Source organism: Drosophila virilis, chromosome 5 (genome assembly GCF_030788295.1).
Source record: "Drosophila virilis strain 15010-1051.87 chromosome 5, Dvir_AGI_RSII-ME, whole genome shotgun sequence".
NCBI lineage: Eukaryota > Metazoa > Arthropoda > Insecta > Diptera > Drosophilidae > Drosophila > Drosophila virilis.
Genome location: NC_091547.1, coordinates 8,560,666 through 8,577,703, shown reverse-complemented (window position 1 = coordinate 8,577,703; position 17,038 = coordinate 8,560,666). Strand labels below are relative to the sequence as shown.

Sequence of the window (17,038 nt, the reverse complement as noted above, 5' to 3'; positions counted from 1 at the left end):
ATTTTGTTAAGCAATGAGCGGGAACAAACCAATTCAAATTATTTGTGTTTCTCAAATGATGCTGTCGTTACGCACGTTATTGTCGACCGTTGATGAATGTATATAATATTTTAAAGCTTTGAAATATTCAAATTTTCATTAAATTCTGCAAGTCTGCATCTTAACTACTAATATGTTAATATGGAAATGTGTGAATATATTTATATTACAATGCTAGTTGCGCTTTGATTGCAAGGCTGCAATTGATCGAAAGCCAACTACGTGGTGCCAGTTTGCAATTTGTGCAGTGTGTAGTAGAGTCCACGGTTCTGGAGAAGCTCTTTGTGGTTGCCGCTTTCACAGACGACTCCGTTCTCAAATACGTAGATAATATCCGAGTCGGCAATGGTAGACAATCTATGGGCTATGCTAATTGTGGTGCGTCCCTCGGCAGCCACATCCAATGCCTCTTGAACGATCTGGTTGGGTAATAAGCACGAATAAGCATTCAATATTTTGCATATAGCAAAAACAGTTGCCAACATACCTTCTCACTTTCCGCGTCCAATGCGGAGGTAGCCTCATCGAGCAGAAGTATTTTTGGATTTCTAATTAGGGCGCGTGCAATGGCAATACGTTGTTTCTGCCCTCCGGATAGCTGCGCGCCCTTCTCACCCATTCGTGTTTCATAGCCCTGGCAAAAAAGAAGGGACGCTATTATCATATACCTCAGCGAAGCATATTGGATAGAGACTCACCAGTGGCAAATTAGCAATGAACTGATGTATATTGGACTTCTTGGCCGCCGCTATAATCTCCTGGTCGGTGACAATTCGGGAATTGTCACCATAGGCAATATTTTCACGTATGGTACGATCGAATAGTATCGGTTCCTGCGAGACAATGCCCAGCTGCATGCGCAGATTTGAAATGGCCAATTGTCGGATATCGTGGCCATCGATCTGCACAGCGCCAGCGTCCACGTCATAGAATCGCTGCAGCAGCTGAATACAAGTGGATTTGCCGCAGCCTGACGGACCCACCAGTGCCACTTTCTTGCCAGTTTGCACCGCCAGAACTAGGTTCCGGAGCACCTGGACTTCCTGACGGGTCGGATAGCTAAATTGCACCTTATCGAACATCACATTGCCGTTACAGTGCCAGGGCTTCAAGGAGACGCCAGGACTGTCAGCAATTAGTGGCTTACGCTCCAGGAATCTCAGTATGGTCACCGCAACACTTATCCCCTTTTGCATGTTGGGAGCAAAGGCCAAGGCGCTGCCGATGGATGCCGTGCCTATGATCAATGCCTCCGATACTCTGCAATGGGAAATGTAACATACTTATAGGTTATTTTTACAAGGTTTGTTGAATTCGCTGCGGCTCACTTGAACACATCCCCGAACTTGAGACCCCGATTGACCACACACCAACCGCCGTAGGACATGCATGCCGCATAGGCAAAGAACATCATTGAGTTTGCCAGGCCGTACATAACACCTCGATAGTGCGTATTCTTCTGGGACGTCTACATAATTAAATGGGATTAATATATGTTTGTCGGAAGCACGAGAGTCTGCTCACCTTAACGGCTGGCGACAGCGTTTCGATGTAGCTGCGATGAAACATTTCCTCGCGTCCTAGGGAAACCACCGTGCGAATATTTGATACCACCTCAACGGCCAATTTGGTTGTGTTCTCCATTATTTTGGCATTGCCCATGTTCTCCTGTTCCATGATAATGCTCTGCATATAGAAGGAGATCAATATAAAGGGCGTAAACGCCAAAGCCACCAGGCCCAAGCTCCACTCATAGTACATGGACAGCGCGATGCTCAGCAGCAAGGTCGCGACCGATTGGATAATGCTGCCAATGCGCTGACCTGTCGCCTGCAAAGATAAATACAAAATATATAGCATTTTGTGATAGGGCCAATGTTCCTAGTAAGAATACCCATGTTAATAATCGATATTAAAAAAGACTATCGATAGGCAAGACAGACGAGGCATGGGCTATAAGTGCGATCTCTCGAGATATCGGAATAGCAGGGACATTGTGAAATTACAAAAACCGTTAAAGAGCCAAATGCAGTCTACAAATGTAATATTGCTTAAATATTTTCGATATACTTACGCCCTGTACAGCGGCTGCATCACCGGAAAGCCGAGCGCAAAGACTTCCAGTGCCGTTGGCACGATCATCAAACCAGGCTACCTCCTGCTTCAGCATGCTACTGAAGAGAAGACCTCTTAGGCGCTCCGTGAGGCGTTCGCCCGCAATGCCGAAGAAGAATATCTGCATAAATGTGGCCAAGCCAACAACAATGCCAGCGATCAGGAAGTACAAACTATACTGGGACGTGTTCTCCCTGACGTAATCATCGTTCTCGGATTCCATGACCTGCAGAATGCTGCCAAAGAGCATGGCGAAAACGGGCATCGCGAAGCCCATTATGATCGAACATATACAACCCACTGTGATTTGCATCCATTCCGGTTTGTTCAGCTTCATGATGCCCCACAAGATAGAACTCTTATTTTTGTCCTTCTTTGCTTTTTTCTTATTCTTTTGAAGTTTCGGATCTTCTTCCTCGTCGACAGCGTCGTGTATAATTTTAATTTCCTGTTCGTCCTCATCCTTTATATCGAGGTTCTTATAGATGTTTCCGCTGGGACTGAGAGCGCTGCCATCGTCATCCCCCATCTGCGTGGTTACCAAATTGAAGTAATGGCCCTTTATCATCATCAGTTCCTGGTGAGTGCCGGTCTCGACGACCTGGCCATTGTTCAGAACCACGATCCTGTCGGCACGACGTACTGTGGACAGACGATGGGCCACAATGACGGTGGTACGACCCTGACTAACCTTCTCCAGGGCTGCCTGCACCTTGGCCTCGCTGGCCGTATCGAGGGCGGAGGTTGCCTCATCCAACAGTAGTATTTCCGGATCACGAATCAGAGCGCGAGCAATGGCAATACGTTGTTTCTGCCCCCCGGACAATTGAGCTCCACGTTCACCCACCAGTGTCTCGTAGCCCTTCGGAAGTTTTTTAATAAATATGGCAGCATTTGCTGCTGCGGCTGCCGCCTCAATGTCCGCCCTAGTGGCATCCTCTCGGCCATATCGTATGTTCTCGTATATGGATTGGCCAAAGAGCACGGGCTCCTGGCCGACCACTCCGATGCGCTCGCGCAGCCATTTAATGTTGATATCCTTGATGTTGGTGCCGTTAAAGAAAATGTTTCCGGCCTGCGGATCATAAAAGCGCTGCAACAGTTGTATGCAGGTTGACTTGCCACATCCAGAGGGGCCCACCAGAGCCACCGTCTGGCCGCGATGGATCTGCAGATTAAGCTTTTGCAGAATGGGGATCTCTTTGCGTGTGGGATACTGGAACTCAACGTTGCGGAATTCGATGGTTGTCAGCGGCTCATTAAGGCTCTTGCCACGCGGCTGGATTGGATTGATAGTTGGGATCTGCTCAATGATGTGGAATACCTTGGCACAGGCACCCCTTGCTATGCCAAATGCCTCAATATACGGAGATGCCGAGCCTAAGTTCATGGAGCCCATCATAACCGAGAAGAACACTGTTATCATCGTGCCGGCCGTATAGTTCTCATAGTATGGATCGTGGCGACCGTTGATAACCAATCCAACACCATACCAGAAGGCCAGGCCATACGAGCCGTAGATTAGGAACCACAGGAGGCCGAAACCAATGCCGGAAAACATATTACGCTTAATGTTCAGATCCTTGGCAGCGACGACTTTCTCCTTATAGGCGGCGACCTCCTTATGTTCGCCCTCAAACGCCTTGACTGTGCGTACTCCGGACAAAGCTTCTTCGGCAACGATTGCGGCGCCAGCATACATATTGACCTCCTGCTTAGCCAACTTGGATGTGGCTATGGCGACAAAGCTCATGGCTATTAGGGTCACCGGCAGACTAGACAGGCAGACCAAGGAGAGCTGCCAGCCCTTGACAAAGGCAAGTATAATGGATCCAACGAACGCAACCATTAAATTCACAAAAATCACAACTTTTTCGCCTAGACCATTCTCCATCTTCGCTAGATCTCTGTGGAGTTTAAGAAGCACTATTTAAATCACTGGCAAATATTGGAAGACTCGTACTTACTCGTTCATTCGGCTGGCTACCTCGCCGCTCGGATTGATATCGTACCAGCCCATGTCCTGATGCAGCACAGATTGGAAAAACTTGGAACGTATGCTCATTATTTGTGAGTGGGCAGCATAATTAAAGCATGTGATGGCCATGTAACTGCAGAAGAGCATTACAAGCCCAATGTAGGTCACGTTCAGTGAAAACTTTTGCACCGCGTCCAACAGGGCCTCGGAATTGGAGGATTCCCTTGTATAAGTAGTTTCCTGTCCACGTCCACTTGAGTTAATCATGTCCTAAAATTTGGGAAATAAGAGAGCATTAATATTCCAAGCGAAATAAGGTGCGATTTAAGGCTCTTAAGAGAACTTTCTCTTCATATTTTATCAACCTATCGAGCTAGGTTTAGGGGAATTTCTAATCAACAAGTCAGATCACTAGGACTAATCTTCTGAGGAGATCTTCCCAAATAGGTCAAGATTGCATATTGATTTACTTACGTTAGCAAGATTTCCAAAGATCAAACTGTTTGCTGGCGTTGTCAGACCCATTGCAAGCGAGCAGAGCAGTCCGATGCAGTAGAGGATTCGATCCTTTTTTGATGCATAGCGGAACATCGTGAAGAAACCAACTGGCTTGATGTCTTCTTTCGGTTTCTCGTCCTCATCGTTGTCCGCCGGTTCTTTATGCTTGGAATTCTTTTTTTTCTTATTCGGTTCGCTATAATAATTATATGCCAGGTACACGCCATTTTTGAGATTAAATCAAACCTATTGAGTCCATAAGTTGGCAATAAGCCACACCCCCTCGCACGCGATTGGATCTTAATTTAATCTAATACATTTCTTATCGCTGACCCTAACGCCAATTTAGCAACAATTTGCTTGGTCATGTGAATATGCATACATACACCCACACACACACATATATATATGTATATATGCACACATTAATACATATACACATGCATGCATCCATACACACATGTATTCATACATTCATACATGTATGCATGCATACATAAATATATAAATACGCATGCGTATGCATACATGTAAGAATGCATACGCATGCATACATGCATGAATGCATACGCATGCATACATGCAGGAATGCATACGCATGCATACATGCATGAATGCATACGCATGCATACATGCATGAATGCATACGCATGCATATATGCATGCATACATTCACATGCATGCATACATACATACACATGCATGCCTGCATACATACATACATACATACATACATACATACATACATACATACATACATACATACATACATACAAACATACATACATACATACATATATACATACATACATACATACATACATACATACATACATACATTACTACCTACATATCTACATAGCTACATACACACACCTACATACCTACTCCGCCCCCTTGGTGCTCCTCCTGCTCCTCCGGCTCCTCAGCTTCCAGTGTTGAAGCCGCCTGCGCTTAACTTCTGGGTGAAGCCTGCAAGCCTTACTTAAACTTTTGAGAATCGAGGAGGAGGGCAGCTTCAACAAATACGTTTTTTTTTTTTTTTAATTTGCCGCGCAACAAGACAAATTCGTCTGCTATTGGTATTTTAGGGGACAACTTACATGCATACATATCTTACATACATATATACGCACATACACACACGTACACACATACATACATACATACACACATACATACATACATACATACATAATTACATACACAAATTTCAATTCTTGTATTATATATATTGCTTTAAGTGAAAATCTTATGCAATTGTCGGGCTTGTCGGAGCAAATTTATGATTTTATAAAGTTGGCACAAATGCACAAAACTTCAAAAAATCCAGGATAATTATTTAACTCACAAGCTTTTGCGTTCTTTCTCCTTGGCAGTAAAGGATTCACTCAAGACAATATTCGTTCTGTACTGCGACATTCGACTATCGTCGTCCTTGACGGCATTTCCGTATGATGCGGTCATTATATATGATATTAACTTTTAATATTGGGCACTTAGTTTAAAGGCCGAACTGCATAACACGACGGTTAGTAGGAGACTTGCGAAATTGGCCAAAACAATTGAGCTTATATATGTGTATTGTTGGGCCCTAACTCATATTTGTCGATATCGGCTCATGTTTATCAATTTATTGTGCCATTAACATGTTAAGAGTAGGCGCAAAGAGCATGACCACGGACTAAACTAAAACCAAACAGAAATCAAGTCACGTTTAAATAGAAAAAGCGTTAATTGTTTATAATCTAGTTGAAGTCCAAATTTGTAATTTTTTATTTCAAATTTGTATTTATATTTATTTGGGCGCAATTTAATGCCAATAAACCGCTTAACAATAAACGGAATTTAACGATTTACTTTTAGATGTCATCATTCATTTTTCAATCAACATTAAAGAGAGCGATTCGATTCTCACTCTCTCCCTCTGTCTCTTTCTCTCTCTCTCTCTCGCTCTCTCTCTCTCTGTTTATCCTTATCTCTATCGCCAGCTATCAAAGCCGATTACATATTCAATTTTCTTGTTAATGGCCAAAGCTTCATCAATAGAACGTGATTCCAGCAGATAACAGAATTTTACAAGGTACTTAAGAAAATTGTAATATGAAAATTAGAGAAATCAAATGAAATAACCGAAGAGCCGAAGATTAAATACACTTGCAGGCGTATACGAGTTTGCAAATATGTGTGAAGAATAGTAAAGCTCATAATTGCTGGGAGCTTTATGATAAAGTAGTATGATCTTGATAAGATTTGGCTCAATTATTTGGAGCATAGCGAATTTAATAAATGTTAGGTATGGTCAAGATATCTGGATACTTTGAAATGTTATCCGTATAATAATATAATTAAATCTTCAAAATCGTTTGTCTATTTATAACAGAATTTGAATGTAAAAAATTCGTTAAATAAATATTAACGAATGAACGCACCTACCCTGCAATTTAATTATCAGTATAATATAATAATAATTTGACTATATAATATAATTTGAATTGATCCCGCCCAATGCATCATAAAATTGTTAAACACTGAGTTCAATCAGTGACTCAGCTCAGCGCGAACTAGCAGTTCTTTTGAATAAGCTACTTTATGTTGGCTAATAATTAATTCGTTTTTTCAAAAACTATCCGATAAATCAGCTTAGAATTAATGTGTATAGTTTCATAAAATGTGTATCTTCAATAAATATGTATCCTATTCTTAGATAAGATGTTGTGGTGCAAGTCTAATACGTTTAGGTAAATTTTGTTCAAGATTGGCAACGGTGATAGGCAAGGTTATTTTTTAAATATATTAAAATCGTTACTAACGATTAAATTGTTCAATTAAATTATTCAGTTATTTACCACAACTTATTAATGTATGCTAAACAGAATTGGAGTGCCCTTATTAAGAAAGCGCGCTCGCCGTTAACAACAGTTTAGCAAATGTTAAGTTAGCTGTTAGCTCAGGGCAGCAAAAAATAAATGCGAACTAGAACTAAATGAACGACTATCCAGTTAGATGAGTCGTTCGATCGAACTTATTCCGAACGATTCGATACAGCTCTAGTATACACAAAAGGTTTAAAATAAGTACTTTTCTTGTGTGATAAACAGCAAAGTGTATTAAAGGACACTTTGAAACGCAACTTAAAAGCAAAGTTCGCAATAACAGACCGCAACATGGAGCCTACATTATAGTTTTGCGTGCATCGGCTGCTGGAAAACGGTAACAACAGCCCTGCCCCATTGCTTCCCCCTTGTTTAACGACCCTGTTCCCTAACTGCACTGCTATTCCTGCCTTGGACACAGGACACAAAAGTGAAAACTTTTAGACTGATTGGAAATCATATTAATAAATAGACTGTGCAGAGAATGAGCTCTAATGAGATTAAGTGTTATAAAACCAAATGAATTATACAGAATGAGTGCCATCATAAAATATTTAGAACATAATATTTCAATTTCAAGCTGTGTGCACCGCCTGTCGTTGTGAAGTACTGTACTAAAACGGGCCACTCATAAAAAATGCATTTCTAGTGGTTTTTCAGTTAAACTCAGAGAATTGCAAAGTCAACACCCAGGGCCAGTCAGTGGCAGAGATAAGCAGGATCATGACCTTGGAAACACAACCGGTTGGCGGGGGGTTGTGCGATGGCAAGATTGCTGGACTATATGATCTAGAGGAGACGCTCGGCTCGGGCCACTTTGCCGTTGTGAAGCTGGCCCGACATGTGTTCACGGGTGCCAAAGTGGCAGTGAAAGTCGTCGATAAGACAAAGCTAGACGAGGTGTCCAAAGCGCATTTGTTTCAGGAAGTTCGGTGAGCCACGAATTGCATTTGAATATTATAGCACACAGAATCTGACCAAGCTCATCTAACTCATCTCCGCTCAGCTGCATGAAGCTAGTCCAGCATCCAAATGTGGTGCGGCTCTATGAGGTCATTGACACACAGACCAAGCTATATCTGGTGCTGGAACTGGGCGATGGTGGCGATCTTTATGATTATATAATGAAACATGATGCCGGACTGAGCGAGGAGCTGGCGCGCAAGTATTTCCGGCAGATACTTCGCGCGATCACGTACTGTCATCAGCTGCACGTAGTGCACAGGTAGGCATAGATAATTTATAGAAACATACGCATACATTTTACGTAACCATTTGCCGTGACTCGTTTAGAGACCTGAAGCCGGAGAATGTCGTATTTTTCGAAAAGTTGGGCCTTGTCAAGCTCACGGATTTTGGGTTTAGCAACAAATTCTCGCCGGGCCAAAAGCTGGAGACATTTTGTGGCAGTCTCGCATATTCGGCCCCAGAAATTCTATTGGGCGATTCATACGATGCGCCCGCCGTAGGTAAGTGTATCTGTATGTGCGCGTTCGTTTATCACATGATAAGCTTTTTTTTTTTAATTATTGACATTATCTGTTAGATATTTGGTCACTGGGCGTTATACTGTATATGCTGGTTTGTGGCCAGGCGCCTTTTGAGAAGGCCAATGATTCCGAGACGCTGACCATGATTATGGATTGCAAGTACACGGTGCCTTCGCACGTGACACAAGAATGTCGCAGCTTAATTGCAACAATGCTGGTGCGAGATCCAAAGAAACGCGCCACTGTTGAGGAAATCGCATCATCAGCTTGGCTTAAGCAAACCGATGAGCCCGACTCTGTGGAGCATTCACTGCCACTGGTCAGCCGAGAGCAGCTAAGCGAAGAGGATCATGCCTTTATTATACAGAAAATGATAAACGGAAACATTGCGTCCAAGGAAGAGATACTGCAGTCAGTATACGTTCAAGCTTCTATTAATATTTTTACTAATGCAATATTTTAATGCAGAGCTCTGGATAAAAATAAGTACAATCATATTACGGCCACATATTTCTTGTTAGCTGAACTTCGTTTGCGCCGGCGGCGAGAGGAGGCACAGAAACAAAAGATTCAAGAGGCTGGCCTAAAGTGAGTGGATATACGTAAACATATATTTATATATACATATTGCTTATCATTTAGACTGGGTGACGCTAATCGCAGGCCCGTCGCAGATAAGCCGAGTCCAACGGAAAGTCCCAAAGCAGTTGTGCCTATTAGCATTAATGTGACGCCGGCAGCACAATTTGGCAATGATAATGCCAAGCCCGTAAGTTTTCAGCATACGAGCAACAAATTGATAACTCTTATTAATTAAATGTTCTTAGGATAAGCGAACTCGCAAATGCAGTATTGTGCGGGAGGAGGACGAAGAGGAGTCCGCCAATGAGGGCTGTGGCATTGGAAATGAGCTAAAAGTGGCTTCAACGCGACGCGAGTCCATTTCTGATGGACGCCTTAATCGCTCGATTCAGGAGCGCAGCAGCTCGTCAGCACCTGTACCAGCAGCCGATGTGCCAACAAATACACGCACAAAGATTGTTGTGTCCGTTGATACGACGCTTGCTCAAAAGCTAAAGCAAATGGAAAAATGTGCCAAGGTGGATGAGGATACATTAAGTGGCCTAAAAGAATTAGAGATTGGAAAGCTAAAGCCATTGCCCAGCAGTAGCAAGAATCCTGTGCTGACGCATCGCCGTACAAAGTTGAACAAGATACGTACGCCATCGTGCAGCAGCTCCGAGGCATCGGACGATGATACAAAGACACGTAACAAGAAGAAGATTAACAAATTTGTTGGCGATACTCCCATCAGATTTCGTATGCATCGGCGAGACTCACATGATGACTCCAGCGACTCGCAGGATCAATTATATCCGCCACCCGGCTCCAATAGCAGTGGTGCCAATTTCATTTCAAATAGCAATTCTGGCGTGAGTGGCAAGAAGGAGGAGCAGGGACAGTATAAAGAGGTAAATCGTGCACGAACAGCAGCAATAAGCTAATATTTAAATAAATTTCTCTCTCTTATTACTTTTCAAGCCAAATAAGTCGGAGGAAACACGCAAATCTCACACACAAAAGAATAGGAAACAGCATAAGGAACATGTTGATAAACATTCCCAAGCGGAAAAACAGCAATTGGCGGGCTTAGATTGTACCACAACAACGCGAAGACGGCGCATTCGCGAAAGCCAATCTCTGGATCGCATTACCGAGGCTCAGGAGTACGAACTGCGTCACCGCAGCAATATATATGAAGCAGCAGCCGCCAGTGGTGCAACAGCTGTGACAGGCCAACAACATATCGAGCAAAGAAATTCATTATTCAATTTAAACACATTCTCAGTTGCCGAAACTAAAGAAGAATATGACGAGGAATCTGAAAGCAGGCCGGACAAAGATACCACGGACCAAATTATGAATACATTGAATGCAGCCAAAGCAACACTACAGCAAAAGCAATATTTTAATGACAACAATTATAGTAAGAACTATAATATCTTTAATCATAACAACAACAACAACAACAACAACAGAAACAACAGTAGTAGCAACAATAACAATAACAGCAACACCAACACCAACAAAAAGAAATCCAACGAAACACCAAAAGATATTTATAATCTAAACTCAATCGAGGAAATCGATTTGATTTTGGAAGATAAAAGCCTTACCAAAGCAATACATGTTACCGGCTCTAAATGCTTTGTTACTATGAAGAAAATTCGTAGGCTCGGAAAGTATTTTCCGGTAGTGAACTTTTCTTAATAGTTATCGTTAAAAATAGCTGCAAAGTGCATTCTAAATCTTAAAACGTAGAAAATATGTAGGAAATATGCATGTACGTGTATGTATAACAAAAAAAAAAAAAAAAAAAAACAGAAAAAGGAAAAGCAAAAAGTTTATAAAAATACATATACGACAATTTAATATTAGCTGTAGAGTAATTTAATTTATTATGCAATCTTAAACTAGCAATAAAAGAAAGGCACATTTTTTGACATTATGCTAAACTCATTTATTAATGAGAACGTTGCCTAATCTCGAAACACCATTCGCACAATTAGTTTTCGTGCATTTCCGAATAAATGTTTGTATTCTATGGCGATAAGTGTGTGCGTACAATGTACAAACCAATTCAAATAAAGTCAATAATATAAACACCATAAAAAATGTTTAGAATGCCTAAAACTTAGGTTTCAACTTTGCGCGCCGCTTATACTTCAAATCGATTGTGTCTCGATAATCGATAATCGAGCTTCCACCAACTAGAGATGTGCAATATACTGAATTGTGGGTCATAAGTACAACTGTAACTGGTTACTTCTCGTTGCTTATGTTAAGTAACAGGTACGTGCATGGAGCTCATCACTATTATGAAATTTTTGTGGAGAAAAAATTGAAAATAATATTTAAAGGAATATAGGCATAGTAAACTGTGTGAAAACTGTAGCCTCAACAAGCAATAATGTTGCGCATCTATCAGAACACATACCGGTAAGCATTGCACGTGGCAATCTCAAGCCGGTGGCAATTTTCATACGCCGATTTCGTCATCGCCTCTCCCCATGTCGAATTCGCATTTGCAGGCGAACCGCAAGAAAAGCCGTTGTTTACTCCACCAAGGTGATCTGCTGCAATCATTCCACGCTATGCAACATCACCAGGCAACCCCGCCGCAACGGTGCAGGCGCTCAATGGGAGCAGCACCACAGTCGCAGCCACGAACAGTTTCTGCTTGCTGGCAATCAAGCGAGAGGCTGGACAATACCGCCCCACTCCCGCGGCTACGGCATGTTCGTGGTACGTATTCTAAAAGGCGCCCTCAAGCTGCGTTACCTTGTGCTGGGCGGTGCCATTGGCGGTGGCGTTTCATTAAGCAAAGTAAGTAGTAAATCTAGCAGCCCATTGTTATATAATGTGCAAATTGCAATTGTACACGTGCAGAAATACGAGGAATGGAAGGAGGGGCTACCCGATATGAAGTGGCTAGAGGTTGCACTGCCTCAGGGTGAGAGATGGAGTCAGTTCTCTCAGAATCTCATTGAAATGGGCAGCGTAGTTAAGAATGCCATTGACATCGGTGAGTTTCTTCTACGCTTATAATCTATGCCTAATCTCTCACTTTAAATTGCCATAACAGTTAGTTGGTTAATGGGGTAGAGGGTTAAGAGAGTCTCTATCGATGCACCATAATTCGCATATACTGTTTTTCGTAATAATTTATTCACTCGCCTGCTTTTTGGCCGTTTGGTTTGGTTTTTGACATTTGTATATTCAATACACTTCGCTGGGGCATATTGCTTGAGTTTGGCCTGAGAATGTTGTTATTGATGATATTGGGGTTTGCTTGTAGATCCGAGGCTCAAGCAGCTTGGCGAAGATAAATTGTCGGAATGGCGCTCGTGGTTCGATTCTCGCCTGGACGATGCAATTGAAGCGGCCGACTATCAAGGAAATCAAATTGTCGAAAGTAGGTTACACATTTCAAATCAATTTGCCGAACATAATGCATTTAAAGTGAGAGAATTTATGTTCGCCCAACTGTTTAACTAATTAATACACCTGCTTCAAACTCAATTGCAGCCAAGGAGGATATCAGGTCCAAGACAACGGTTGCAGCCCTGGGCATACCCGCAGACGAAAGTCGTAAGAAATATGGTTAGATATAGAGTTTTGATGGCATACACAATATTTATTTTACCCATTGTTTATTTTTCAGAGAAACTGCAGAGCCAAGTGGAAACGCTTCAGACTGAAATTATGAATGTGCAGATCAAATATCAAAAGGAGCTCGAGAAAATGGAGAAGGAGAATCGGGAGCTGCGTCAGCAATATCTCATACTTAAAACAAATAAGAAGACGACGGCAAAACGAATTAAGAAGTCGTTAATTGACATGTACTCCGAAGTGCTGGACGAATTGTCCGGCTATGATACGGGCTACACCATGGCCGATCATTTGCCGCGTGTTGTTGTTGTCGGTGATCAGAGCAGCGGCAAGACATCAGTGCTAGAGTCTATAGCCAAGGCGCGCATCTTTCCACGTGGCAGCGGCGAAATGATGACTCGTGCTCCTGTCAAGGTAACGCTTGCGGAGGGTCCCTATCATGTGGCCCAGTTTCGTGACACGGATCGTGAGTACGATTTAACCAAAGAGTCTGATCTCGCTGATCTACGTCGCGAGGTGGAGTTCCGAATGCGCGCCTCTGTGCGAGGCGGCAAGACGGTGAGCAATGAGGTGATTGCGATGACCGTCAAGGGCCCTGGACTGCAACGCATGGTGTTGGTCGATTTGCCAGGCATCATTTCGGTACGTAAGTAAGGGATTAAATCAAAGAACCCTAACTTAACATTGTTTCAATTATTTTTAGACCATGACAGTTGATATGGCATCGGACACCAAGGACTCCATTCACCAAATGACAAAGCATTACATGAGCAATCCAAATGCGATTATACTGTGCATTCAGGATGGCTCTGTGGATGCGGAGCGCAGCAATGTCACCGACTTGGTCATGCAATGTGATCCTTTGGGTCGCCGGACAATATTTGTACTTACCAAGGTCGATTTGGCCGAAGAGTTGGCGGATCCTGAAAGAATAAGAAAAATTCTCTCAGGTAAACTGTTTCCCATGAAGGCCCTGGGCTACTATGCCGTTGTCACGGGACGTGGACGCAAGGATGACAGCATAGATGCTATAAGACAGTACGAAGAGGACTTTTTTAAGAATTCCAAACTATTTCAGTAAGTAGCAGGTGCTGAGTGCATGATTGTCTCTATATCTTGATTATCTTTGCAGTCGACGCGGGGTTATCATGCCACACCAGGTGACGAGTCGAAATCTGAGCTTAGCCGTTTCCGATCGTTTCTGGAAGATGGTGCGCGAAACCATAGAACAGCAGGCGGATGCATTTAAGGCGACCAGATTTAATCTGGAAACCGAATGGAAAAACAATTTTCCCAGGTAAGACAAGTTACAGATTTCGAAAATTTGATATTTATGGCATGTTTGTTATAGACTACGCGAATCCGGCCGTGATGAGTTATTTGACAAGGCCAAGGGCGAAATACTGGATGAAGTTGTTACACTGTCACAGATCTCAGCCAAGAAATGGGATGATGCACTCACTGCCAAGCTGTGGGAGAAACTATCGAATTATGTCTTCGAAAATGTTTACCTACCCGCTGCACAGTCAGGTTCTCAAAGTAATATTTTGTATATATAAGTATTAAGTTCTAAGCCAAGCCCAACGCTTCGATGGGGGGCAGAACCATCCACCATTTACGTGTCTGTGTTTGTGTGTTAGCAGGAAATTCAGATGAGGGAATCACACGCGTACACAGCGAAAACGAAACCAGTTTCAATTCGCGCATCTCCTTTCCATTGAATCATGTCTTTAAATATAATGTGTGTGTACTTCCCAATTCCACTTTCATTAGCGCCATTTAATCGGGCATATTTCCGAAAAAATGTGATTCAGCGAGTTTTTTGTTTTTATTTATATTTCTCGGAGTCATGTGCGAATAAGGCGCGTACTTGCCGGAAAGTGTGATTTCAAGATTTACGATAAATACCGAATTTTGACGCGAATCTTGCCAAGGAACACGTTTAACCCGATATTTTAATTTAAACAGCGTTAATTTGATCAATGAACACACTAAAAAGAAATTAATTAGGCATATCTTAATCATTGGCCGAGTTTTTACCAAATGTGTTTTTGTCGTTTTGTTGATCATTTTCGCATCTATGTCTATGCTATATAAAATCACAGTTTATCAGAGAGACTTAACTTCTGCAATGTTGTTCTTCTAGATTCCTTCAATACCATGGTGGATATTAAGCTGCGGCAGTGGGCAGAGCAGGCATTGCCCGCCAAATCAGTAGAGGCTGGCTGGGAGGCACTCCAACAGGAGTTCATATCGTTGATGGAACGGGCAAAGAAAGCGCACGATCACGATAATGTATTCGATCAGCTCAAGGCGGCCGTTGTGGACGAAGCCATACGTCGGCATAGCTGGGAGGACAAGGCCATAGATATGCTGCGTGTGATCCAGCTAAATACATTGGAGGATCGCTTTGTGCACGACAAAACGGAATGGGATCAGGCGGTTAAATTTCTGGAGAACTCTGTTAACACCAAGCTGGTGCAAACCGATGAGACATTGTCCCAAATGTTTGGACCCGGACCATGGACGCGTTTCGCGCACTGGAAGTCACTTACGCAGGATCAACAAAAGCGTCGCAGCGTCAAGGGTGAACTGGACAAAATACTCAAGAATGATGTGGTGCGTATGGCCAAGTAAGTTGAGTCCTTAAACTATTCAAGAAGTTTTTTTATTGTAGAAACATTTACCCAGCCTAAGTTACGATGAGCTGACGACGGTGCGCAAGAATTTGCAGCGGGATAACGTGGAGGTGGACACGGATTATATACGTCAAACATGGTTCCCAGTCTACAGAAAGTGCGTAGCTCACATTATCATTTGATAGCACTTATCTTATTTAGATCCTTTGAATACCATTAGACACTTCCTGCAGCAGGCGTTGCAGCGGGCGAAAGAGTGCCGCAAAGCGTACTATTTGTACACACAACAAGGCGCCGAGTGTGAGGTGTGTTTATGCTCGGTAATAATCTATCCCAGCCTTGCCTAATAATGCTTGCTTGTGTCTCCACAGGTATCCTGCAGTGATGTGGTACTCTTCTGGCGCATACAGCAGGTCATCAAGGTGACGGGCAATGCGCTGCGGCAGCAGGTTATCAATCGGGAGGCGCGACGCCTGGACAAGGAGATCAAGGCGGTGCTGGATGAGTTTAGTGACGATGAGGAGCGGAAAGCTCATCTGCTCACAGGCAAGCGCGTGCAGCTGGCCGAGGAGCTAAGTAAGTAGATACTCCCTCGTGTATTTGTGAATATTCTAAACGCATTTCTTGCAGTTAAAGTGCGACAAATTCAGGAGAAACTGGAGGAGTTCATTAATTCATTGAATCAGGAAAAATAGGCTATTTGGTGTGCCATGACCAAAGACACAACTGCGTTATCTATTTAATGTTTTAATTTAAGCTCAAAAACAACAAAACAAAACAAAACAAAACGAAACGTTTATAATCACAGTCACGACTTGTTCATAACGATTTTCCTTATTGTTTAGTTATTACGCTTATTTTGTGCAGCAATGAGTAATAAAGGATTGTTAGTTTGTATTTAAAAACAAATGCGTTTCATTATGGATCAAGGCAACCAAATTCCAAGCATAATTGGGCCATCTTCAGGAGACTATGAGAACATTAAACTGGAAATTCCCAATGTTTTATAAAAGTATTACAGGCACGAATTGAGGATCACTTTTTAGGAATTTTACCAGGAAGCAAATATTTGAATGAACAGTATATAGTTCTAATCAATTTCTCGAACATTTTGCTCCTGGATAGGTTTTAGTTTTACATAGTATCTGAGCTCTTAAAGAATATATGGCATATATATATATATATATAGGACACGTGAAATTCTAAAGTTAATCAAAATGTTATCAAAAA

General features: G+C 42.5%; 3 protein-coding genes across 10 annotated transcripts; 2 read left to right on the top strand and 1 right to left on the bottom strand.

Annotated features, from left to right (window-relative positions):
- Positions 1-93: 93 nt before the first annotated feature.
- LOC6626366 (ATP-dependent translocase ABCB1) lies at positions 94-6,104 on the bottom strand. Its single transcript, XM_002050659.4, has 9 exons — positions 5,982-6,104; positions 4,607-4,826; positions 4,122-4,402; positions 2,114-4,061; positions 1,564-1,869; positions 1,368-1,507; positions 738-1,299; positions 527-673; positions 94-458 (listed from the first exon to the last, which is right to left on the bottom strand). The coding sequence occupies exons 1-9, from the start codon at positions 6,095-6,097 to the stop codon at positions 258-260; spliced, it is 3,921 nt and encodes a 1,306-aa protein (XP_002050695.1). The 5' UTR covers positions 6,098-6,104; the 3' UTR covers positions 94-257.
- Positions 6,105-7,635: 1,531 nt separating this feature from the next.
- On the top strand, positions 7,636-11,386 carry Snrk (SNF related kinase). 2 transcript variants are annotated; one of them, XM_070209883.1, is made up of 9 exons: positions 7,636-7,843; positions 8,156-8,438; positions 8,513-8,731; positions 8,800-8,975; positions 9,053-9,407; positions 9,465-9,584; positions 9,660-9,765; positions 9,824-10,468; positions 10,539-11,386. In XM_070209883.1, exons 2-9 carry the CDS (start codon positions 8,230-8,232, stop codon positions 11,265-11,267), a joined length of 2,559 nt encoding a protein of 852 aa, XP_070065984.1. In that variant the 5' UTR covers positions 7,636-7,843; positions 8,156-8,229; the 3' UTR covers positions 11,268-11,386. The 2 variants fall into 2 exon arrangements, with proteins under 2 accessions (XP_070065984.1, XP_015030094.1); XM_015174608.3 differs by having other exon boundaries at positions 9,639-9,765.
- A 451-nt stretch (positions 11,387-11,837) lies between these two features.
- Positions 11,838-16,709, top strand: Opa1 (Opa1 mitochondrial dynamin like GTPase). Of its 7 annotated transcripts, none has more exons than XM_015174609.3 (14): positions 11,838-11,996; positions 12,089-12,383; positions 12,447-12,582; positions 12,856-12,972; positions 13,086-13,148; positions 13,222-13,811; positions 13,873-14,246; positions 14,302-14,466; positions 14,521-14,708; positions 15,316-15,788; positions 15,847-15,965; positions 16,029-16,113; positions 16,180-16,384; positions 16,439-16,709. In XM_015174609.3, exons 1-14 carry the CDS (start codon positions 11,968-11,970, stop codon positions 16,501-16,503), a joined length of 2,904 nt encoding a protein of 967 aa, XP_015030095.1. In that variant the 5' UTR covers positions 11,838-11,967; the 3' UTR covers positions 16,504-16,709. The 7 variants fall into 7 exon arrangements, with proteins under 7 accessions (XP_015030095.1, XP_015030097.1, XP_015030096.1 ...); XM_015174611.3 differs by having other exon boundaries at positions 13,086-13,160; positions 15,316-15,802; positions 15,861-15,965; XM_015174610.3 differs by having other exon boundaries at positions 13,086-13,160; positions 14,521-14,699; positions 16,439-16,708.
- Positions 16,710-17,038: the final 329 nt, after the last annotated feature.

Bases quoted from the DNA above. Each gene is read 5' to 3' on its own strand.
- Snrk (XM_015174608.3), top strand. From the start codon at position 8,230: ATGACCTTGGAAACACAACCGGTTGGCGGGGGGTTGTGCGATGGCAAG. The intron at 8,732-8,799 runs GTAGGCATAGAT...TGACTCGTTTAG, and splicing joins CAGCTGCACGTAGTGCACAG to AGACCTGAAGCCGGAGAATG. The intron at 8,976-9,052 runs GTAAGTGTATCT...ATTATCTGTTAG, and splicing joins ATACGATGCGCCCGCCGTAG to ATATTTGGTCACTGGGCGTT.
- Opa1 (XM_015174611.3), top strand. From the start codon at position 11,968: ATGTTGCGCATCTATCAGAACACATACCG. The intron at 13,161-13,221 runs GTTAGATATAGA...TTTATTTTTCAG, and splicing joins CGAAAGTCGTAAGAAATATG to AGAAACTGCAGAGCCAAGTG. The intron at 16,385-16,438 runs GTAAGTAGATAC...CATTTCTTGCAG, and splicing joins GCAGCTGGCCGAGGAGCTAA to TTAAAGTGCGACAAATTCAG.
- LOC6626366 (XM_002050659.4), bottom strand. From the start codon at position 6,097: ATGACCGCATCATACGGAAATGCCGTCAAGGACGACGATAGTCGAATG. The intron at 1,870-2,113 runs GTAAGTATATCG...TTATCTTTGCAG, and splicing joins ATGCAGCCGCTGTACAGGGC to GCGACAGGTCAGCGCATTGG. The intron at 1,508-1,563 runs GTGAGCAGACTC...TTAATTATGTAG, and splicing joins CGCTGTCGCCAGCCGTTAAG to ACGTCCCAGAAGAATACGCA.